General features: G+C 39.5%; 2 protein-coding genes across 2 annotated transcripts in view; both read left to right on the top strand.

Annotated features, from left to right (window-relative positions):
* The first annotated feature begins 1,289 nt into the window (after nucleotides 1-1,289).
* Nucleotides 1,290-10,256, top strand: LOC131701831 (probable glutamate receptor). Its single transcript, XM_059002124.1, has 11 exons — nucleotides 1,290-1,429; nucleotides 2,039-2,118; nucleotides 3,310-3,326; nucleotides 3,614-3,667; nucleotides 4,251-4,430; nucleotides 4,893-5,119; nucleotides 5,995-6,092; nucleotides 6,720-6,937; nucleotides 7,061-7,280; nucleotides 7,861-8,108; nucleotides 8,368-10,256. The coding sequence occupies exons 2-11, from the start codon at nucleotides 2,055-2,057 to the stop codon at nucleotides 8,464-8,466; spliced, it is 1,425 nt and encodes a 474-aa protein (XP_058858107.1). The 5' UTR covers nucleotides 1,290-1,429; nucleotides 2,039-2,054; the 3' UTR covers nucleotides 8,467-10,256.
* Nucleotides 10,257-11,447: 1,191 nt separating this feature from the next.
* LOC117425896 (MORN repeat-containing protein 1-like) overlaps nucleotides 11,448-24,335 on the top strand; it is a 53,489-nt gene continuing 40,601 nt past the window's right edge. Inside the window, exons 1-11 of the mRNA XM_059002125.1 lie at nucleotides 11,448-12,019; nucleotides 12,138-12,209; nucleotides 12,442-12,540; nucleotides 13,149-13,259; nucleotides 13,805-13,895; nucleotides 14,000-14,087; nucleotide 15,220; nucleotides 18,175-18,270; nucleotides 21,300-21,410; nucleotides 22,405-22,531; nucleotides 23,678-23,871. Coding sequence (XP_058858108.1) covers nucleotides 11,947-12,019; nucleotides 12,138-12,209; nucleotides 12,442-12,540; nucleotides 13,149-13,259; nucleotides 13,805-13,895; nucleotides 14,000-14,087; nucleotide 15,220; nucleotides 18,175-18,270; nucleotides 21,300-21,410; nucleotides 22,405-22,531; nucleotides 23,678-23,871 — 1,063 coding nt within the window. The 5' untranslated portion in view covers nucleotides 11,448-11,946. The remainder of the gene's footprint in view (nucleotides 12,020-12,137; nucleotides 12,210-12,441; nucleotides 12,541-13,148; nucleotides 13,260-13,804; nucleotides 13,896-13,999; nucleotides 14,088-15,219; nucleotides 15,221-18,174; nucleotides 18,271-21,299; nucleotides 21,411-22,404; nucleotides 22,532-23,677; nucleotides 23,872-24,335) is intronic.

The raw sequence follows: 24,335 nt of genomic DNA, 5'->3' as shown, positions 1-24,335 counted from the left end.
TGCACTGGCTTGTCTTGCAAGAACATGAAATCACATCAATGCAGGTTTCTGGAACAGCACTCAAAGTTGTCAGAATGGGGGACAGTTTTCCTCCAGCATCAAATTTCCAGGAAGTTCCATTTCAGCATGGCGGGCATTCTCCCATATGGCTGCTTGGTAGTGTGACCGCATGCTGTGCTCTTGCAGTGCATCACTCGTTGGGGGCAGAGATTCTGTTTTTTTTTGTCTTGGCAAACAGAGCGTGACGGGCAGAGTCCACACTTGTAACCTGTGAACCACTACCATTGCCTGGCCACCGATAATCATTTTAGATGATATTTTTTGGGTGCTCATTCTGCTCAGGGCATTCAGTATCTGTTGTCAGCAGATTCATCAGTACCGCTTTATCTCCACCTCCCATTCATTTCAGCCAATGCAGAAGAAGTTCATGCTTCAAGATCCGAGCTGATCCAGGTTCTTCAGCCTTGCTCCTAAACCCCCATTGATAGTTTATCCTAGTTGAGCGATAAAACTCACTTTCCACGCAATGCGAGTTTGACGGATGTTGGCGGTTCTTTCCCAGCAAGCCTTACGGCTCGGGGCGTATTCATTTGTTTACAAAACTGAAAGGATGGAGGCTGTTGCTTTGCTTCTGACAATCCTAACAACTCTTTGGAGCGTTACTAAAAAAGGAAACGATCCGAGAATACTAAAGCACGGAGAAACCTGCTCACCCCGGATGGTGACTAAATGCTTACGCCCGGCCCACATCAGTGTTGTGACATGCTTCCACCCATCCCGTTTTGGCCCGCTTTGGGAAAGGGTCTGAAATAAAGCAGGGGCAGCTCAGATTGGCAGCCAATGCGGGTCAGCTAAATGTACATGGAAACGCAGCATCAGGGGCAGCAGGGTTTTCAACCTGGGTAGAGTGGTGCATGGAAACAAGGTATTAGTCAGGTCAACATAGTGAGCTGTGCTTAACCTCGATCCAGTTCTTTGAAGGTGATAATTCACACCCTTTTCTGCATAGCAATGCGATGGGACTTAAACGCTGAGAGGTCACTGTAATGAAGTGGGAAAGAGAAAATGTAATTCTTTAAAGCTGCAATTCCTGTGAAAGAATACATACTTGAGTAAGGTTATATTCAACAGGATGCCTTGTGTTGTAGGGATTTCCTATTGATCCACCTTACCAGATCTGTAGACTTCCAGTTCCTTTTCTAAGTTTCAGTTCAGTTTTTGCACCTTAATTATAAAAAAGAAAGCCCAATTCGTACCCCAGTCTCTGGCAGAGCCAGCAGTTAATTTGGCACGTCTCAGCGATCCACACAGCTGTGTCTCTGCCTCTCTCCACCCCCACGTCCAATTGGTCACCCCAGCCTTTTAAAGCTCACTCGTAGCCTTCACGATCTGAATTTCCTCACATTACAAAGCAAGAGGGGAACAGAAGGTAAGCATCACTCTTGTTTTATTTGTACTGCAAATATCATGTGCACGTACAAATTTGTAATTATTGTTTTGGTTTTTATAAATTATTGAAGGTATAGTATGTAATTAAAGCTATGGCCAGAAGTTTAGCATCAACTTGAATTTTAGAATTGAGATATAATTTAAAAACAAAACATATATATATATATATATATATATATATATATATATATATATATATATATAATTTAGATATTTTATTTAACATCATGTACAAAATGTTATCTTAAAAGTTACTACAAAATGTTATCTTAAAAGTATACCGGAAGCCACAATAGTAGTAGTAGTATATGGAAAATTACAAAGTGTTATGTAATTCAATATGTTAACGTAACATTATCAGCAGGTTTCATTCGACTCTATGTATGAAGGAAAATTATTAATTCAGTAGGGTGATGCAAAATTTCTGGCCATATATATAATCTTATATTAGAATATTGAAATAGTTAATTAATTAATGTGGGATGTAATTTACCAGATGAATCATATATGCATTACAGACTTTTACTCAAGCATTTCCACTCATTGGTGCCACCCTGTCTCAGTAATAACGGCTCGTTTTTGTTTGCAGTTACTGGTGTGCCACAATGAGGAAGGCTCTGGTTCTGTTGTGTGGGTCTGTCCTGATGCTGGCTCAGTTCTGCATTGCAGGTAAGCACAGTATCATGGCGTTTCTATTAACTTCTGAAGGCAGATGTAACAGTACTCCGCATGAAGAGACATTGACAATATATACAAAACAGCTAAACGTGCAAAATAATCTCCAGACAGTACTACAAAAAGTTCTGGGCCAATAGTAAAGTGGCTTTGCAATAACAGCTCTGCTCGGTCTTTGAATCCCACACCATCAGCCAAAACACCAAGCCGACGCCTGTCCTGCCAAAAAAAAAAATCTCAAATTAAAAATAATGATACAAAATATCATTCAAATGCTGTTTCCAGGGCAGCCGCTGCTTATCAAAAGGGGGAAATGGGCACAGTTTTAAGTCATGTAGTTTGTCATATTTTGAAAGGAAGAGATGACGTGCCTGTCACTAGCACCCTCGGACGCTGCTGACCTTTTGCTGCTTTCCCAAAGTTTGAACGCTTGTTTACACTTTGACGGTACCTCTCTCCTCCAGTATGACTTCCTCACTCCTGACATGCTGAATTGACACGCTGAATGACATTGGTCACAGTTTATGGTAATGAGCAGATGTCAGTGCTCCAGAGCAGTCATTGGAGGGGCAAGCCCGCTTTATTTAGCACAGATTCCCTGCTCTGTCTGTCGCTGAGGAGGCCAGCCCTTAGGGGCACCGGAACACATCTCTGTTTGGCACCCGACAGAAGTGACACCGCGGGAGGTGCAGAGATTTCAATAGGGTGCCTTGTTTACCTCATAGTGTGTTCTTGTGATTCTTTCGTGCGCCTCAGTGAACCCATTGACCAAGGAGAGAAGGGTTTAAAAAAACAGAGAAGGACGACGACAAGAGGGTCTTTGTTTCTCTGTGTTAAAGTTGAGAGTTAGTGACTTTACAAAGATGATTAAGTGCTTTCTTTTAAAAAGCTGTAGCTCGGTTGGAGAACAGATGAAATGGTGCGTTAAAAGATATAGCTTAAAATAACTCAATAAGCTTGAACTGTTTGGTGGGGGCTGGGGAGGTGGGATTGAATCCTTTTGAAATGCATTCTTTATTTTTTCCTTTTTTCTTTTTTTTTCTTAATCTATGTGTTTAGGTTACTCCCTATACAGCTTTAATTGATTTAGCCTAGGGCATTTGATAAGATATACTGCACAGCCAACCAAACTTGAGGATTGCTTCTCGCACAATTAACTAATACAATACTATTCTTTCATTGTAGGCACTGCTGAAAATGAGGTGTGTATTTGTGTATTCTATATATTATTTTCTGTATTATTGATCTGTTGTATAGATATCTAGATGACGCAGCAGGTTGGGGGGTTTGGCTAGCAGTAAAAGACATTGGATCATTTGACTGGTCTATATGGTCTGTGACAGATCAATCCACCATCTGTCTCCCTCATAGCATGATGTGAATGATAACCTTTTTTGTTCAATCCAGAATCTATCGACGGGTCTGTGTACAATTGAAACTATTTATATTACACCTTTTTTTTTTTTTTTTTTTTCTTTTGTACTTTTAGGACAGTGGACGAACCAAGAGAGATGCACGCACTCTCAGAGTCACCACCATTCTGGTAGGAATGCAAAGAGCCATATAACTGATACATCTCAAATCTTTGCTGATTGTAATTGGGTATGAATGTGTTATACTGCTTAGCAATGCCATTGCAAGGCTCCGGGGTTCTGTTTTTTTGTATGTCTGATGGAAACACATCTTTGCAAGCTCTCGCTCTTTTAGGTGACTTTGGATATCTACTGCCCTCTGGTGGACAGAATCCACTTTTAATTCAGCAAGGACTTTGGGTTACTAATCTAATCACAATAATAATATTAGTATTAATGGTTTAGCACAGAAGACAGTATTGAGTATAAAGCCTATGGTCTGGGATTTAAATAGGACTCCTATTACATAGCAGCTCGACCCATTCCATGTTTTAATACGAGCTGGATCAGCCACAGTGTATATAGGTAACAAGCTCAGGCGTGAATTATCAAACTCATTGTAAAATCAGGAATGGATTAAAATGCTATGCAATGGGAGTCTTATTCCTATCCCTGTTTTGAAACATTGCTTTTAATATTTCATCAGATACTGTGTTTGAGATTATATAATATATATATCTATACTTTTTAATTTTTTTTTTGTTATGTCATTAGCAAGAACCATACACAATGGAAAAAAACAGTGCACTGGAGGGATACTGCATAGACTTAATGAAGGAGCTGTCCAAAAAGCTGGACTTGAAATACACTGTCCACCTGGTGAAGGACGGGTTCTACGGGAAGCAAGACGCGCAGGGCAACTGGAAAGGGATGATTGGAGAGGTTGTGAGATCGGTGAGCACAGAAGGGTTCCCATCGAAGTACAGTACGCACCGGGTGCAAGGGATCTGAATCTCTTTAAGAAGCGTCACTTTATGGGAGCGTGCATGTCTGCAGCCTCCTGATGAATTTCCACTCGCCTCTTAGGAGTAAGTAGGGGTTTTGACCCTCTAGCACAGGGGTGTCCAATCACAGTCCTGGAGGGACATCCCACTCCTGGTGTAACAGGTACAATTATATAATCAACTACGTCAGGGTCTGGACAAAGACCAAAAGTGGAAGGGCCAACTTTGGCCACCCCCACTTTAGCAAGAGGCTTTGCAAAAAATGTTTTCCTTCTGCTTATACCTAAAAAAGATTAGTCAAATCACAAGGTAGCGACTACTGTATATTTGTATGTGCTGGATTTCTTATAGAATGTGAGCCAGGTGATGGAATTCAGAACCCTCTTCTCTTTTCTCTTTTTTGGAAACGCAGGAGGCGGATTTGGCCGTGTCTTCTCTGACGATCACTGCCATGCGAGAGAAAGCTGTGGAACTGACCAAGCCCTTCATGCAGACTGGGATCGGCATCATCCTGAGGAAGGATATCGTCTCCTCCGAGTCGCACTTCTTCGAGTTCCTCAACCCCTTTTCCAAGGAGACCTGGATCGGAATACTCATCGCATACCTGATGACGTCTGTCTGTCTCTTCATTGTGGCCAGGTACGTAACTGAGGGAACACGAAGCCTGGCTTGGATCTTGGTTTTAGGAGACTAGGTTTCAGGCCACTGCATGGCACACCAGGAGAGACTTGGGGTTTGATACAGCAAAATTAGGCCTCCTTGAACCAGGTTTCAAGCCGCTGCTCCTGAAAAAGTGGTTTTGTGTTCCCTCAGTTTGTCTTTAAAATCATATACCGAAACCAGGACCAGAGACAGACTTAGGACAGAGGGTAGGAATCACTTAATTACACAGAGAGCTGTGAGGGTATGGAATGGGTACCTAGCAATGATGATGTTGAATCATTGGAATCATTGGGGTCATTTAAGACCCGACTTGACAAAGTTTTGAGATCAACCAGCTACTTGGACTAGTAAAGATGGGCCGAATGGCCTCCTTTTTTCTTGTAAATGTTCTTATGCTAAGTCATCTAATATTTGTACAGCCAATATACACAACCAGTCCCTTTCAATGTACATGTGTGGCCTATTAAAGTCATCAATTAAATTAGACCATCAATAATGTGCCTATTTTGGCAATCTTCCTAGATTTTCAGTTACAGTGGTTTGATATTGCATGCAAGACAAATCAAAACGACAGAAGCAATAACTAACTGTGCACACGACTGTATGACAAGTGAAAGTGCTGGGTATTATATTGTTGGCTAGAAACTTTGTGCGGTCTTAAGAACGTTGTAGATCATTTGCTTTGTGGTCAGTTTTGTAATGTTCAATGTATCGCTATTCATCACGTGTTTGTGAGAAAGCAAATATAAATTAGACTTCCAAGGCATGGAGCCGAGCACAAAGCGAGCAGCGAGCAGGCGAGGCGTCAAGCTGTCCGTGGTGTTCTGAGTTATTTCTCCTGTGTTGCTCAGGCTCAGCCCGTGTGAATGGAGTGAACCCCAGACTGAAGGCAATCGATTTACGCTGCTTCACAGCTTCTGGTATGCAGCTGGAGCCCTGACCCTGCAAGGTAAAACAAAGATTACATTGTACATCTTTGCTCTGAAAACACAGGCGCTGGCATTTAAAACAGGGAGTCCGCTCAATGGAGGATAGTACAAGACTGGAGAAAACATGTTGGGGGTAATCAGGGATCAGTAAGCACTGGACAATGGATGTTTTTCATCCTGAACAATGCATGATTCTGGAGCAGCATCTAACTGTGCAGCTGTGTAGAGAATGGGCTGGGGAATCAGATCTGCGGTGGTGAGTTCAGTACTGTATGAGAAGAGCATTTGCTTTCAATGTTTTAGTTAATATCTTGGATCAGTTCATTGAAGGTTTTCGTTGGGGTTTTTGAACAGTAAAATAAATGACAATATGATGGAGCATGTCATTTTCAGTGGTGTGCATATGAGCCCAAATTTACCACCCTCAATTTGAGGAAGAAAATAATATGTCAAATAAATATGCATTTACAAAGATACAACCTGCATTACGCTGTTTGGTTCATCTTTTCTCAGCAGTCAGCCATGTTGCTGTTTGTGTACTCGGGTAGTCACGTCTTTTGTTGGCGATTTTAACACACGCATCACTATACTGTACTCTTAAATTCGAAGGAATACGGTAATAAGAAAACGTTTTCTTTTGTGGACAGGTGCTGGGCCACAGCCGAAGGCCTTGTCTGTACGAGTTATCAGTGTCATCTGGTGGCTGTTCACAGTAGTGCTCCTAGCCTCTTACATCGCCAGCTTCAGCTCCATGCGCAACTCTGACAGCGCAAAGCTCTCCATTGAGACTTTCGAGGACCTCGCAAAGCAGGATATCATTGAATACGGGACAATTCGGGACTCCTCCACATTCAGCTTCTTTAAGGTATATTATTACTAGAATGTACTGTATTGCTGTGGGGGGGGGTACTAGTAAAGCAAGTTGAATTGTATGCATTTAGTAACATGCTAACCTATAAGTCTCCCTTTTATTTCGCCCCATTTAAAGAACTCCAACCACCCCACCTACCGCATGATCTATGAGCACATGCAGAGGAGGCACAGCCTGGTGTCCTCAGTGGAGGAAGGGATCAGGAAGGCTCAGGGCGGAAGCTTTGCCTTCATAGGGGAGTCCGTGTCTCTCGACCTGGCCGTGGCTCGCTACTGCAGCCTGACGAGGGTGCCTGAGGTCATTGGGATGAGGGGCTATGCAGTAGCCACTGCACTTGGTGAGAAACAGCATCACTCTCCCCCAGATTGTGTTGACAACTTGAAATACGGTTGGAATATTGGTTCATGTTGCTGGTAGGGTTATTAGCCTAATGAGCAACGAATACATTTTGTTCTTAGGATCCAATCTAGTCATTTCCACTTAAGAAATGCATTGGCAAAAAAAAAAAAATTGAAGATGGGAACAAATAAGCGTGTCATTTATTTATTCATACATACATATGCACAGTTTATGAATTATGGTTAACATGGGAATTAACTACTTTGTTACGCTAAAAGGATGGGACCAAACCATGTTTTAAATTAATAATTTTTATCATTTATTAGTTCCAAATACCCACATTACATTCTACATTGAATGTTATTGCCACAAACCACTAATTACTCTCTTTTAGAAGGTTACATGGTTAATGGTTTACCCTATTTGTCCTTTCCCATACATTTCTGAACCTGCTTTAGCTCTCTACTGCCCAAGTCCTCCAGCAAACTGCTTTACATTGCCAGCACATTTTCTTCCCTATGATTGCCAATCCATGTCTTCTCCACATGCACTGAAACGTGTGTGCTTGCTGTCTGCAGGCTCTCCTCTGGTGAAGAACCTGAGCGTGGCTATCCTGCAGCTGACTGAATCGGGGGAACTGGAGTACCTTCGGGAGAAGTGGTGGGCCACCACCTGTGTGTCAAAGGAGGGGGGCAGCTCCGGCCCCCTGAACCCTCACTGCCTGGGGGGGATTTTCTTCATCCTGGCTGGGGGGCTGGCTCTGGGGGTGCTGCTGGCCCTAGTAGAACTGGCTGTCAAATCCAAAACCAGTGCAGAGGAGCAGAAGGTGTGTGGTGGGGGGGGAGGGCGGCTTTTCACTCTTCATCGGGTTTCTTTAAAAGAGTATTTTAATTCTGCTGTACACGCTGCACTCAGCAGTGCCCTTTCAATACAACATTGCACTTTGGTACAACGAAACGGTTAACCAGTTACAAACCTGTTTGTGCGAAATACAAATACTATACGTTGCACCTTTTTTTGCAAGCAGCTGACGCCTATTTATGGATTACACTACTGTTGACCCATCTTTCCCTGTCTTTTTGCAGAAGTCATGCTGTTCGGTTTTCTCGGAGGAACTGAGTTGTCGCTTTAGGAACAGCAGCTCTAAGAAGGACCGGGACGTTCCAGAGAAAAGCAAAGCATAAGGATCTCGGGAATCGCTTCTTTAAAAACACACACACAACACGACCGAGACTAACCTTTCTTGATGAGTACAGAATTACTAATAATTTGGCAGAAGTGCTAACGGTCATTCAAACCACTCTGCCTGTCTTTTAGTCTTAGCAGCCTTATGCCGTTCACAAGATTTGTGAATCCACAAGCACAATGGTATACTATATCTTTAATCCGATTCTGGCATACAGTGTTATTCAGGTAGTTTAAATGCACAGGAAGCTTTTAATCATTTTTTTTTTTTCTGCAATGTTGACGGAAATGTAAAATGTGTCAGGGGATGAAGTAAACAGAAATTGTAGGGTAGAGTACATTGAAATAAAACAAAACCAAGAGAGCATATTAGAAAGGTTCTCGACATCGAGGAAATGTGAGGTGTGTGTAAGTGGCAGTTATTACTGCACTTGAACTTGTCTGGGCAATCATTAAGACATGGGTGAAATGGGTGTTGAAATTGTCTACCGAACTGTAACTACACACGTTTCACAGCCCCAGATTATAAGCACTAATAGTATGTTTCTTATGTAATGTAGCGCATATGATCAGTGCAATTCAGGGTCTGGTATAGCAGCTCCTAGTGCTTTAATCAATATTATTTTGGACACTTTTTGAGGTTCTCCTCCAGTCAAAGCCTAGTGCCGTAGCCCCCCAATATTATCCTGTTTCTGATGCACATATAACATCAGAAATAGGGAATACCTTTCCATAGCTACCACCTCAGTCAGTAGACATGCCTATATGACTGCCATTGCTGTTGATGCTATTGCTAGGGCACAGACACACAAGGCATAGCCAGGGCACCTCTGCAGAACACATGCATTCAGATTCCAAACACTTTAGTTTAGTCTGGAATTCTTAACCCAGATTATCCAAACAGCTGGCAAGACTGTATGAATGACCTGCTGTTCCATACATACAGTACCTTTGTTTGTGAGAGTCTGTTAGAAGTCATAGCATGTGCTGTACCCCCTCTCTAACATTTCATGTTCTGAATAAACCATCTGCAATTCTTTAAAAGTATTAAAAAATAAAAAAATAACTACTACTTTCAAAGCAACCCTGATGCTATTATGCATCACCTTTAGATTTTAAACTAAATGTCTATTCAAATTCTGTTTCTGGTATGAATATTGAAGATTTCTAGGCATGTCTGATGCATAATGCTAATAAGCATCCTGGCATTATGTTTCTGTTTGGCACAGAAATGTTCTCTAAGCAGTACCGAGGTGCCCTACAAATTCTGGATATATGATTAAAAATATATATATGTTTGGTAAGGCAGAAGGAATGCCATTGCCATCTCACATTTCGTAATTCTATTTTCTACAACCAGAACAAAAAAAAACAAAAAAAAACACAGTATGATGAATTCCCAACCATGAACTTTATGAAAGCCAACCAAATGTGTTAAACAGTTCTGTAAAGGAATGTGATTGCAGTATGCATCTGTTACAATCATTGCTCATCCAGTCTGAGTTTATGTAAGAGCACAGTGAATAGATAACACACCGCCTGTTAGAAATCTTACTTTAAGCTGAACTGCTGTTCATTGTAACTGAATTTCACTTTTAACACTGCTTACGTTTTCAGATCAGAAGTGTGTTATTATTACAATCATTCTGTTTTAACAAATGTGTCTACTTTGTATCTGCAGTAGAAATGAATCCACGCATAACAGAGCACATATATGTAACACTGTGATCAAACACTAAACTACAAGAGAGATTTGTCTTTTTTATCTAATAAAAGCAACTGCTAACAAGCACACGTTTTCGCTTCATCTGTTGTACAAGGTGATTTTGATTGCTTGGTGCTTCAGAAAATGTTAAGATCTGCATGATTTACTTACATCCTCCAATGCACCGTCCGCATGTGATTGGGCTTATGTGCAATTTTTATTTTCCATTATATATTGATGGCTAGAGAGAGAGAGAGAGAGAGAGAGACCACAACCCTGTATCAAGGGCTGCATGTACGATATTGTCTGGCGCCACCTGCTGGCACATAATACATTACACAACCATTCTGAAGTTTCACCGTTTGCAGCTGTAGACTTGATATAAAACTTTACAAAGGGTGAGCCGATAAAAAGCAAGACTTTGTCACAAGGTAAGAAGAAAACATCACAATGTAATCCCTTGTTTTATACTTATATGATATTAAGGAAGGTACAATCCAGCAGCACTTTTAATTTTGGGGTCTCTGTGCAGCACTTGCACTGCAGTTTCTTCAATGATAGTCGCTTTACATTTTGAAAGGCTGAAAACGCATTCTAGTTGTGCACTCAGTCCTCGTTATTTAAATGATCAAACATTGAGTTTGTAACCCAGTACTGGCTGGATACAGTTTGACATGCTATCAAAAGCTGATGAAAACACAATTAAATTAGCAACCTAAAATACTTATTAGGCTCTAAATTTATTTTTTACAAAATAATCGTATATACAGTACGAATGCTACATTTGGAAGAACATGCCAATACTGGGTCAGTACCTCCCTTTTGTATACTGGGATAACAAGTTTAACTGGAACAGAATCTGACATGATTTTTTTTTTGTATTGTATTAAATACATGCTGTTTTAATTTAAAATAATTGCAAATCTGTCATTTTGACTGGAGAGCCAGACTCCAGGGACAAAGATTGATCAAAACAGACTTCTCCTGTGCTGTATAATTGAAGTCTCACCACTGCGTAAGGCTTGGCAGGTACAGGAGAGCGGACAGCAGCCAAGTCCTAATGTGTTTGTACTTCTGCTCAGCATGGCAGTTATGAAACAGTACAGTAACAAGTACTTCTGAGGGTTGCTATGGATACAGTTTCAAAACCTCCACCGAAGTTGATGTAATCACAAATTTGCTTTAATTTCCTATTTTTCTTCCCCATTATATGCTTTTAACAGACAGAATGTTCAAACTGACAAATTTCCAGCCTCTACTGGGAGGGAGGGAGGGAATGCCTATATAATTAAAAACAAATGATGTTATGAAAACCCAAATCTGTGCTGAAAATGTATAGCGTTAGACGAAAGGAATGCAGCGAGGTCTATTCAGCTGAGCTACGCATGAGCAGACAGACATGCAGTTGACGTTTCATTATTTAGAATAGGGCTCCCATTGGGATTATAGTTTCTATGCCAGATAAATATGCTAAAGAAACGCCCATGCAAGCTTACATAACTTTAATACATTTGAGTGGTGGTAGCAGACCCCAGAAACTTTGTAATGCAGTGTATTGCATTTGTATGTAGCCTCTAAAGCAATGCTACCTTGGCAAACGATGGCAGCTAAACACTATCAAACTCATTTAAATATTTGGGGTTACTTTTATTAATAATTATTGCTTTACGGATACTGGAGCTTTAACTATACCAGTCGACCACGCCCACTCCCCTTTCCCCGCCCCTGGAAACAAATCTAGGCATGACAAAGCCGTTGCTAAGGACGCCCCAAGATGACTGCTTCCAGTAAACAGCAAAGAAATACCAGATACTACATCGGGGACGTTAAACATCAACTCCGTGATGGTAAAACAAATTAAATTAAATCTAATACCCTAATTATGCATGATACATTTGAACTGCAAATAAACTAAACCAAACTTACAGAAACAAAGTGTCATCACGTGTTTTATGTTTGTTTTAGGATTCGGGGTGTACGTATATCCGAATAGCTTCTTTCGTTATGAAGGAGAGTGGAAAGCGGGGCAAAAGCACGGTAACTTCACTTTACTCATCACCTTGTCACCGTGTCAGATAATTTCCTTTACCAAACAGCTTTAAATTGTACGAGAACAGTTTACAAAATAACGTGCTGTATTATCACTACCCTTTCTTTACAAAGTTAGCTACAGTTTGAAATGGTTAATAATAATAATAATAATAATAATAATAATAATAATAATAATAATAATAATAATAATAATAATTACTGTGATTTTTCCCAACAGGACACGGGAAGTTATTAATGAAGGATGGGAGTTACTATGAAGGGGAGTTTTCCTGCGGAGAAATAGATGGGAATGGGTTAAGATACTGGGCATCTTCAGGTAAAAAAAACAAAAAAAACGGAGTCTGAAATTAATTAGACCTACAAAGATAAGCAAGACACTGCAGTCTGCCAGCAATGCGCAGTACTAAAACATGTGATAAGATAAGCAAAGATCATTGTCGAATATTCTGCCTCAATTTGCCCCCGGTTTTCAGATTCCATTATATTTAATTTAATTAAAATATGTAATAATGTTTTTTTTTGGTGATCTCACCGATTAAAGATGGCCTTTTAGGTGAATATTTTTTTACAATGCAACCGACCCTTCAGTCTTGCTGAATATAGGTGCATAATACTGCAATAGGCCATGACGAACGCCTGCTTATATCAGAGTTTGTACTGTGAATAGAACATACCTTCACATCACAGATAAAAAAGGGAATGCTGTGTTTGTGTATAATAGAATATCGACAGTTCATCTGTCTCTGCATTTCTTGAATGGAAGTTTAATGGTTAGAGTAATGAACTCCAGTGACCGATTCTGACCACGAGGCGGTTAAACGCTCTATAACTGCTCATGCAAACCATGTCTAAGGTGTGCATGCTTGCCTGTTCACATCAAACCCTGCCCTGTTACACACACCTGCATTGTGCTTTTGTCCTCAGGTAACACATATTCAGGGCAGTTTCGCTGTGGAGAGCTCCATGGATTTGGTGTGATGCAGTATGGCGATGGCAGTCGATATGAGGGAGAGTTTTCTTATGGTTTGAGAGAAGGTATGTCTCATCAACGCTGAGCTAATTTCAGAGACCCATAAATAGAGATGCCCAATGCCAAGACACTGGTCCATTAACGTTAGATTTAAATCTGTTATTGTCTTTCCCAGTATAATCCTAATAAATACAAATATAAATAGTTTTATTTGTCTGGGTAATATCAAGTCATATCTTTTTTTGGTTACCCTTACGGGGTTTAATGGGATTTACCAAGCCTAATTGTATTTTGCTATGATTTCACTATGCTTTAGTACACTTTGCCATGGTAGTTAAAGTTGCTCTCTGTGTCCGCAGTTTAGGCGTATGATCAGTACTGTTGTAATACAACACAGTCTCGCTAGGTGTCACTGTTTTGCCAAAAAACATACCTTTCCCGCATCTATGCTGGTGAAAGCAAATAATGTACCAATTTGGTTACCAAACCAAATACATGCTGTAGTAAAATTCTTTCACATGTCATCTAAGCCCTTTGTGATGGTAGTCTACTATGAAAGGCGCTATATAAAAATAAAGATATTATATTATATTATTATTATGTCTGACAGGACATGGTTTTCTGCTGGACAAGGAGGGACATGCTTACCAAGGTTCTTTCCATAACAATAAGAAGCATGGAGAAGGGCAGATGACTTGCAGGTGAATTTCTATGATTGCATACAGATTTATATATTGTAAGTGCTTTTGCTGATATGCTGTCCAGGTAAAAAGTGAAAATGAGTTTATTTCTTTCTGTTGTGCAGGAATGGGGATCAGTATGAAGGAGGTTGGATACTGGACCAGAGACAAGGTCATGGCGTGCTTCGTTTTATAGACGGCTCAATCTATGAGGTATTTGAGGTCATCTGACTTCCCAAAACACCACTCCTACAGTAGTTTAGAATACTCCTTTTATATTATTCACATGACTCTGGCTGGTGTATATATGCTGGCTTAGTTTATGGTGGGATGTCAGTTGTTTCCTGTAGCTACTGAGTTGCCTACTGTCATGTAACAATCTGTGTGTATTATATTAGTTAATAAACAATACAGCATTAGAACAGTAAAACAAAAAGAATGGTTCCCTGTGGTACTAGATTGTTAACACAGATAATCCAGACCTGACATTAGAACTGCGAGCCTTGTTAAAGCATTGCCATAGTGTGGGACTATTTTCTAGCTGTTACCGGAGATGGCTGTAAGACCCAAAGCCATTGTAGCTATGGCAGGTTTTGACGCAAGACTTCAATTTAGAAATCAGGCTATGTGCAAATAAAAAAGTCTGTACTAATGTTGGGTGCTTTATTGATCCCAGTTTAAGCACGAGAAAGAGGCCAATAGGTGTCCTTGTTCGGCAGACTCTGCTGTGAATTATTATTACAATGCCATCATTCATGTCTGGTTGGTATACCAGGCAGTCCCACTAGATGTCACTGCTGCTTTGCTCTTTCCTCAGCACGATGAAGGCTGCAAGGGAGTTCTTTTTTAGATAATTGCAGGCTTTATGCCGAGAGTTTGTTTGTGTAAAGGGACACGCAAGGTTTCAAGTTTCAAAAGCACAAATAAGTGCTCTCATAAGTTTTCCTGTATCGTTTTTATAACCTGGGGATAGTTTTTTAACCTGTTGTTCAATGCATTTGCCAGTGCGTGGGGTACTGGAGCGATCAAGCCGGTCCAAAGGCCAAAAAATGAAAAGCTGCACATTGCTTTTCAAGCTGTACGGACCAACAGCTCCAGGTGTGAAAGCTTGCACAACTTGATGCGTACCCGCACACCTGCGCAGTACGTGCCCTTCCTAGGTATTCCAAGATCCTTAAACACAGAGGCACAGAACTGTATTAAGGTTGAGAGCACTGTAATACAGATTCAACTGCTTCCCTTTCGTTACCGACTCCTAGACATGAAAGGAAAGCCCTCTTGCTTCTGGGCACGGTTCAGCTGCACAATCCATTGATTAAATGTCGACTGTGAGGTGTGAACTGAGGGTTTTTAGATGCAGGGCAGCAAAGACGATGCACTAGAAATGCAGGAGAATATCGATTTCACTGAGTGCACCAGTCTCCTATGATCAAGAGCACACACTTTACCTGTGGAGTGCAATGCAGAGTGATTTAGGACTCTTCCCTGTTTTCTCGTATCAGTGGAAGGCAGACTGTTATCTCTGCCTATGGAGTAAATGTTGTTTTTCACACTTGTTAAATTATGCAAACAGGTGACCCGTATCAATGAGTCACTTGCAGAATATGTACTTTGAGACTCATCTGCTGCACACTTTTGTCAAATGTGTCTTAACAGACAATGGCGGAAAACATTTGCCGATAATGATAACCTGCTAATGCCCCACTTACCTGTAAAATCCTTATTTATATGTAACAGCACAGCATAACCCTCAGAACTGATTACAAAATACCAATCAAAATAAATGACACAAACATACCCATTTAATATCAGTAAACCAGAGATTTCTTTTTTTTTTTTTTTTTTTTTTGGCAACGTGCTTGTGTTATAAATTAAAGTCTTCTGGAGAATCTTCAGCTTGTGCCAGGAAGGAAGGGGATTTGAGAAAATGGCTTGTATACAAATGGCATGCCTTTCATAGGAGGGAAGGAAATTGCCCCACATCTAGTGGAGATGATAAACTTTGTTTTTGTTGCTGTGATTCCTTGAATTTTTGTAGCTTTATCTGAGAAAGCGTAATTAATGAGAAAATGGATCAGATGAACGCTTTGCAGTTGGCACTTATCTTTAGCTCGCAAGGGACCTTGAACATCTGAATGATAAAAAACATAAAGTCTGCATGTTTTGGACAAGAATTCTCCTTTGTTTTTGTGGGAAGGCATGTTAGCCACAATATCTGGGTCTGTTGCACATTTTTTTTGCATTTTTTCACATGTATACCACAGCAGAAGCACAGGTATGGAAAGCCTAGTCAATTACTGTATATAAATGTAAACTACCCTAACTCATGAAATCTTATGGAAATCCACTGGCATTGTGAGTTTGAAAATATTGTATTGCAAATAAATACTCAGCCCAAGAAATGGTTAGTTAAATTGTTCCTTTATTCATGCTATTGAGACCTTAAACCAAACCCATTGAGTGATGATGAGTTTTTAAACGGTAGCAGACTTTATTAACAAGACAAGACGTGAGTGACCCCGTGTCTCTGGTGATTGATATTGCCTGTCTGCAGGGTCGCTGTTTGAAACCAGGCCTGTCTTCCATCATGCACTGTTTTCATTATCGCTATGGCAACCTCTTGTTGAACTGCCCTTGCCCGCATACATAACTTGAGGCCTTTCCTGGAGAGACTGTCTTTGTAGTGGGGTGAAGGAGTTGTTCAGTGCTATTACCTATCCAATACTTGACTTCACCATTAACATTGAAGGTGCCCAGTGCCAAATAGTTGTACCTTTGGCTCAGGCTATCGGTGCAAAATACTCGCTGAAACAATTATTATTATTATTATTATTTTAATACTATTCTGTAAATTCCAGTTTTGCGTATCACTTTGCTTTGTTTTGTGTTTACAAGAAGATGCATTCACATTATTAGGAAATAGTGAAAAGTTACTTTACATTATTGACTGTGATGTATATAAGGCCTAGGGACGTTAGTTAGTTGTTCGATAGTTGGCTGTTAGTTAGTTGGCTGTAAATGGGTCAGAAGCAAAGGAAGTTTTAAGTTGCCTAACTGCGTTTGCTTAACAAGTCAGAGAGTCTATTCCTTTCCTAGTATCTTATGGTACAGTAAATGTTCCACAAGTATCGGGCAAACGGATGTATGGTGAGTTATCAGGAAAAAGACTGTATGCGCAAACACAGAATGCAAACGACGAGGACGCTGCATCAACTGTGTATAGTATGGATTAATAGCGCGTAAAGCTTATCATATCCTGACCATGTATTATTGTATTTTTCCTTGAGCTATGTATGTCAGTGCAGCTTTGTAAACTCTAATGCACGTGGCCTAGTTTTCAAAAGCTGCGTTCGCCCATTCCTCCCAGCCCAAGGCCTGTGATGTGATCGGGATTGGAAATTCAAATGGTCCCTGTCACCACTTTGAAGTATGGTTTGAGGGTTTTGAATACGGGACCCTGTGGATCTGTGAGCAGAGCCTCTGCATTGATCCAGCTAAATATGGTTGACTTTTAGACTCGCGTTTCAAATTTATTATATCCAGATCACGGGGCTGCATTGCGCTCTCTTACAACCGCACATTCTGTAAGCAATAAATCAAGCACAATAAAGCATGGCTGTAAAGGACTTGTCCTGGATAAAAAAACACCAACAGCAGAAAGCTGCTAATCTGCTGATTTCTGTCTCGTCCAGGCGGCACTGTTAAATCTTTCATTGGTGATCAGGAGTATATTTGCTGAAGGGTTTTTTTTTTTTAATGGACGTCATTACCGTTTCAGCTCTTAGATACATCTCTGTCTCATTAACCAGGATTCTAACACACTGTCCACACATCTTTCTATTAAATGAGCCGTCGCTGTAATCAAGACCTATCACGGTTTCATGCGTTGATATATTGATCTGCCCTATTATTCTCTGACGTCTCCATCAAATGTTATTGAAGAGGCACTTTTGAATGTATCTGCACATATGCAGTCATTGATCTGGAAATTTGACTTTCTAGTGTCGTTTCAGGTACTGGTGTCTCAGCATTTCTCCAGGACAAGCATGTCTTAAAGCTTTCAAAATGTCAAGTGTTCCAATGTATCTGAACCCGAGCATTTTTAAAGCGGATTATCAGGGACTTACTGTGGAAAGTTATGTGCGTGGTCGTATTTGACTAACATGTTATTGCAGTGTTCATTTTCAAACGTTTTGTATTGTTGCATTAAGGTGGGGCAAACCTAGTTTAAAACAACTGTACTCAAACGTCTCACACTGTTCCTAAATTAAGGTTTTGCACACATGTGATTCATTGCCAGGTCAGTGGAGAAACAGCCTTTTCAATGGCCAGGGGAGCATGATTCACTGCTCGGGTGTCATTTACGAAGGCATGTGGACGAATGGACAGCCTGCTGGTGAGTACTGTTTGATTATGTCTAGTAGAATTATGAGCAACTAAAGCAACCTGGTACTGCACTGTCTGCTGTGTCTATATCAAACCTGTCCTTAAGAGCACCAGCACACACACAGACACGCACGCACATGCACGCACACACACGCACGCACACACACGCACACACACACACACAGACACGCACACACACACACACGCACGCACACACACGCACGCACACACACATTTCATTTAAGTTTTTAAGTACAGTGGCGTTGTTTTAGATTTAGTCCGTTGAAAGGTTTTGTTTTGTTTTTTACCTTTGGAAACATTTTAGTGTCTTACACTGGAGTAAAATGCTTTTAAAATCACCCCTGGTGTAGTTCTTCATTGGTTGTATGAATGTTTTTAGCTCAAATTATTTATTAGCATTTTAAAAACGTTTTAATAAATATAACATGTAAGTGCATAGTCTTGAGTAGTACATTACTTATATCAAACTGTACTGGAGATTACAATTAAAGACACACTGGGACCATGTACCCACTTTCTCTATAAAGAAAAACGACACCGTTTTTACTGTCGGTTGAATACATTTCCCCACATCCTTACACAGCCCCATGAATGTTGTGCTTGTGAAGGGTGGGTGCACTTTTCCTCTGCGTTGGCCCCACTGTCTGGTCTGGATGTCTGCAGATGTTACTGCATGCTAATGGGACTGTCTGCCACAGTGAGCATACACAGGCTTCTAAAGCACATGGGGGGATTCATATTGCACGAGGTGCCTCAACATACTTATTGATGGCCCCTCGAGAAACATGAAATGCTCTTGCACTGAGCTAGCATGTGATGTGAGGAGAACGCGCAGTACAGTGTGGTTCCTATTTTAGCCCACTTGGGAATTTCTCGGTTTCAAAGAAAGCACCACTTGTCAGCATAAGTGCAGCTTTAACAGTGCAAGAGCAGGAGGCAAAATGTGCGGGACTGGGCATTGACGCATTTCCCATTTGGAAGCTATAGCTGACAGTATGCATGTAGGTCAGTAGTCACAGTGGAACAGCAATGGTGCAGAGCAGCCTATAAAGAAATGCAAGAACCTGACTTCCTCCCCCAAGGTGCAGCGATGTAATAGACAAGGGCTAGGCCAATATTTTGTGTCTGTCTGCTAGAAATACTATAGAAGCTGATTTATTTTAACAAGCAAAGACCTGTCTTGGGTGTAAACTCAATTAATTAGAATTCCTTTGTGCAACACAACTGCAAGGCTAGCAAAGTTGAGAGCACTGGTTGTCTCTCTATATTATGCCCTTGATTAACAATGAAATACCACTTCCATGCATATTGATTTCCGCAGATTAATTATTACCAGACCATTTGAATCGATTGATAAAATTCACATTCTAGTTCTAGTTATCTGACACATTTATAGTCTACTTTTATTTATTTATTTATTTATTTATTTATTTCACAACAGTACTTTCATCATAGTTGAGTACAATATTTAGAGAAAAAAAAAAAAATGATGTACCATTTTTGCACCTCCTGCAAGTTTCATCATTTGAACGTTTAGGAGATTATTTTGGGGTGATTTTAAATGAGTGCTGCCGTTCATGCTTAATAAATCTGCCCTGATTATTGAGAATTTTAATTTCTGTGCAAACAGGCATTTATTTAGTGTGATTTCGATCAGGAAATTCAGACCAAATTCATACTAGTGTATCAGGATAAGTGGTTCAGACTGGAGCATGTTGCCTGGTCTTTCTTGTTAAAAAAAAAAAAAATCATAATTTTTTAGCTGTTTCCATTATTCTGTGACATGTAAAAAAAAGTCTAATAAATAAATAGAAATGAAAGGATATTTTAAAAGATAATTAGTTATTTAATCATGACATACATTTATGATGTGTGGGATGCCAGACATAAATATTTTAACTGAGGCTTGGCACTAACAGTCACATTAACAGAAAATCAGATTCTAGGTTAAAAATAGTCTATAATTCATATAAAATACAGTATGTACAAAGATCGCTAATTTCTTGAAAAAAACAAAACTAAACAAAAAAAAACATTTCTATTTAACTATTTAACTGTACTAGTCTTTTATTTAAACTCTAAGGATTGCCAATTATAACTAATACATTATATAAATCACATTCATTTCTGAGTAGCAAAACATGTTTTTCAGTCAAGTGCTTATTTAACGTCAAAAGCAAAACATAATCATTGCTCAGGACAGTACAGCACTACAAATGCACGACTGCTGTCAGACTGATTAGGAGGAAAAACCCAAGACTTTTTATCAAGTATTAATGTTTTCATTTGTGTGTAACTCAAGTATTTATGCACAACTTTAAGATGTATGTACTCTTAATAATTAACTGATTTTATTTCCCAGTATAGTTGGTACTGTATAAAGCGATACTTTTCTTCTGTTGAATAGCGTATAAAGTGCTTTAGCTGGCACTAACAAGCAGCTGATAGTCTCAGCTTTATGGCATCTGCTGTCATGGAGACATTACATCATTTCGGTTATTAGTCCTTCCAGAAATTCGAAGAAATACATGAATAAATGAATTAGCTTGGACTCCAACTTGTCAATTTTAAAGGATCTCTTCGCCATGTGGGGTTTGGTTTTAGGGAGTATTTGCTCACAGAAAATGTATTTTTTGTACGTGAATCAGAGGGGCATTAAATTACAAGCCTCCTTTACGATAGTGTATCAAGTATAGCCATCAAAGTTGCTAGACAGCCGCATATATTACTGTTATTAATGTAAATATAGAATGTGACATTTTCATGGGATGAACCCAATAGACTAAATTTAACAATCTTCCTATATAGAATAGGCAGTAGTCTGTAATTCTCGATATGTTTATTTAAATTGCAAATATACAGTTTTATTTATTTATTTATTTATTTTTTATTTAGTATAATAAATATTCCCGGTACTGGTAATAAAAATATCTTCCATGTCTTTTTTAATGATGGTTCAGATTTCTGCGTAGAAAAAAGCCTCCAGTCTTTGGGGTGACATGTGGTGATGTATTGCAGGTGGGGCGAGTAAGATTGTGATTGAGGGAGGGGATGTCCTTGAGGTGTTCCAGGACTCCCCGTTTACTGTTGAAGTCCAACTCCAAAACAACGAGGGAGAAATGACTGCAGGTAGGCTTTTAAATGATATGTTTTAGAACATTATTATTATTATTATTATTATTATTATTATTATTATTATTATAATTATTGTCGTTGCTGTTGTAGTTGTATTTTCCAATCTATCTAGTGATATCAAATTAATATATATATATATATATATATATATATATATATATATATATATATATATATTTAGCTCAAAGAGCCAGCTGCCCAACGTTTCGATATGTTGTACATATCTTTCTCAAGGAAGCCTGTGTTTGAATCAAAACATTGGAGGTATTTATAGGTTTTTGACGGCATGACAACTACTTGTTATTGTTTACATTCAAATCCATGATTTATTCTTACATGATGTAATGGTGTTCTATATATTGTGACATCATTTTTACTTCTATCTTTGAATCTGTATTAATTCCAATTAACACTACTTTACATAAACTTATATTTTTATTACGTCATGCAATGCTGGCTCTGAGGATCAGTCTAGATTTGGCCTCCCCAGCGCATCAGCATGCACAACTTTTGAATGAATTTTGTTTATTTATTTAAATGTTATATATTTATTGAAGTTAATTAGTTCATTCTTTTCTGTTGAGTCCCGCTGGCATAATCGTGTTCAGTCTATTTATCCATTTACTTTCTTTTATTCTTCTATATGTCGCATTGTCTAATTTGAGCTGTTCTAATACTACAAACTTTACATCATTTATGTCATGTATATATATATTTTACACATTTCAAGTTCTTGTTGTTAGATTCGATCATGTGCTTGATGTAGTTATTTCATAAATAATTATCACATAACCTTTATATCTCAAATTTTCATACAATGTTATGTTCAGATTTGATATACTGTAATACTGAGGTTGTATTTTATCAACTATAAAAGAAATGCTAAAATAAATCACCAGGAATGCGTAGTTAACATGCATTGAGAGATCCTTCACACTTTACCAATTGGAGGCTGGATTTTGAATTGAATCCGTTTTCCCATTACAAGGTGAGAGTGGCCGTGTCCTGAAGCTCTCAGCTGGTGTCCGATACACAGAACTCCCTCCCAGCTGCTCCTCCACCGCCTTCCTAAAGCTGATTGAAGACATGGAAGAAAAACCTTTTCCAACGCCATTGTGAGTATCACAAAAACAAACGTGACCAGCGAGCTTTGAAACTTGTACTGCCGAATACCACAGTAAGGAGGCTGTGTGGTCCAGTGGTTAAAGAAAAGGGCTTGTAATGAGGAGGTCCCCAGTTCAAATCCCACCTCAGCCACTGACTCATTGTATGACCCTGAGCAAGTCACTTAACCTCCTTGTGCTCCGTCTTTCGGGTGAGACGTAGTTGTAAGTGACTCTGCAGCTGATGCATAGTTATTATTATTATTATTTATTATTTATTTTCTTAGCTGACGCCCTTATCCAGGGCGTCTTACAATTGTTACAAGATATCACATTATTTTTACATACAATTACCCATTTATACAGTTGGGTTTTTACTGGAGTAATCTAGGTAAAGTACCTTGCTCAAGGGTACAGCAGCAGTAGGGGGGGGGGGGGGTGACTTATACACCAGTGAGAGTTATACACCGTTTTTTACGGTATATGAACACAATAATGGATTTTTTTTTTTTAATTTAACATCATGTAATCAAAGACACTAAACATTAAGTATATGGAAAAATACAAAGCAGCGTTTAATTCAATATGATAGCGTAACATTATTACATTATTCTGCAGGTTTCATTCGACTTTATGAAGCAAAATTAAGTCATTCTATTGGGTGATGCAAAACTTTTGGCCATTGCTGTAGGTACAGCACCTGCAAACATGACGATAAACTGTAACATTACTGTACCACATCCTTACAGGGATGCTGCAAGATCAGCATTTACTTCTCTATCCATCCATCCCGTGGTGTTATTTGTCATAACAGAAAATTGCATCCTTTCATAATTTTCTTAATTCAGCTGAAAGCATTCTATATTTGTTCTTGCTGTCTAAGCTTTTTTGTTTCGACAGTGTATTTATTTTATTTATCAAATGAGCATCTGAATCCATTTTTTTTTCTTCTAACATGAATGAGGGAGTAATTACACTGATGCTTCAGAAACAGCAGGGCTAAACTAACATTGAACGCTGTTAAACTGAGGACATTAGCTTTCACGAGCTTTTATTCAAAAGAAGCAATTGTTGATGGGTAGGAGGGGGCACTGAGACGGCTAGGAGCTTATCCGAATCACACACTGAAATTTCAGCTTTCCCTTTCCACATGCACAGCGGCTTTGAGTGTATTAGCTACCCTTTGATGGAGAAGATGCTTGAAAGAGACCACTCCAGAGGCTCAGCCCCCCTTGCGGTGACTAAATCTGGATTTGTGCTGACTGACTCCCCAATCCCTGAGGGCGAAGTGGAGTCTGGAAGTGGATCAGACACCATGGGCGGCAGGGGTGCACCCCCCAGAAACCTGGATGGTGAGCGGAGATAATGAGTGTGGCTTTGCCACTGGTGCTTGGCTCTAGTGATCTCTGTGTGTGTGTGAGTGTTTTAAATCATTTTCACGTAAACCTCCAGACTGAAAACATTTACATTTAATTGGGGCACCTTAGTAGGTGACCTAGTTTTGGGAGAAGTTTAGCAGCCTTTTCACAGTGTCAGCAGTAAAGTAATTAGCGTTGTTGAGATGTCATGAAGGAGGGATGAGTTTCAAAAATGATTAGGATGTGGATTTATACGGCAATGTTTTATTTTTAGTTTTTTTATTATTATTTCTAAAAATTATATTTTCAGATATGTAAGTTGTACGTTCCAGTCCATATAGGAGGCTGTGTGGTCCAGTGGTTGAAGAAAAGGGCTTGTAACCAGGAGGTCCCCGGTTCAAATCCCACTTCAGCCACTGACTCATTGTGTGACCCTGAGCAAGTCACTTAACCTCCTT

This window comes from Acipenser ruthenus, chromosome 27 (assembly GCF_902713425.1).
Source record: "Acipenser ruthenus chromosome 27, fAciRut3.2 maternal haplotype, whole genome shotgun sequence".
Lineage (NCBI taxonomy): Eukaryota > Metazoa > Chordata > Actinopteri > Acipenseriformes > Acipenseridae > Acipenser > Acipenser ruthenus.
Note: the sequence above shows the minus strand (reverse complement) of the source record. Positions and strands in the feature narration are given on the sequence as shown.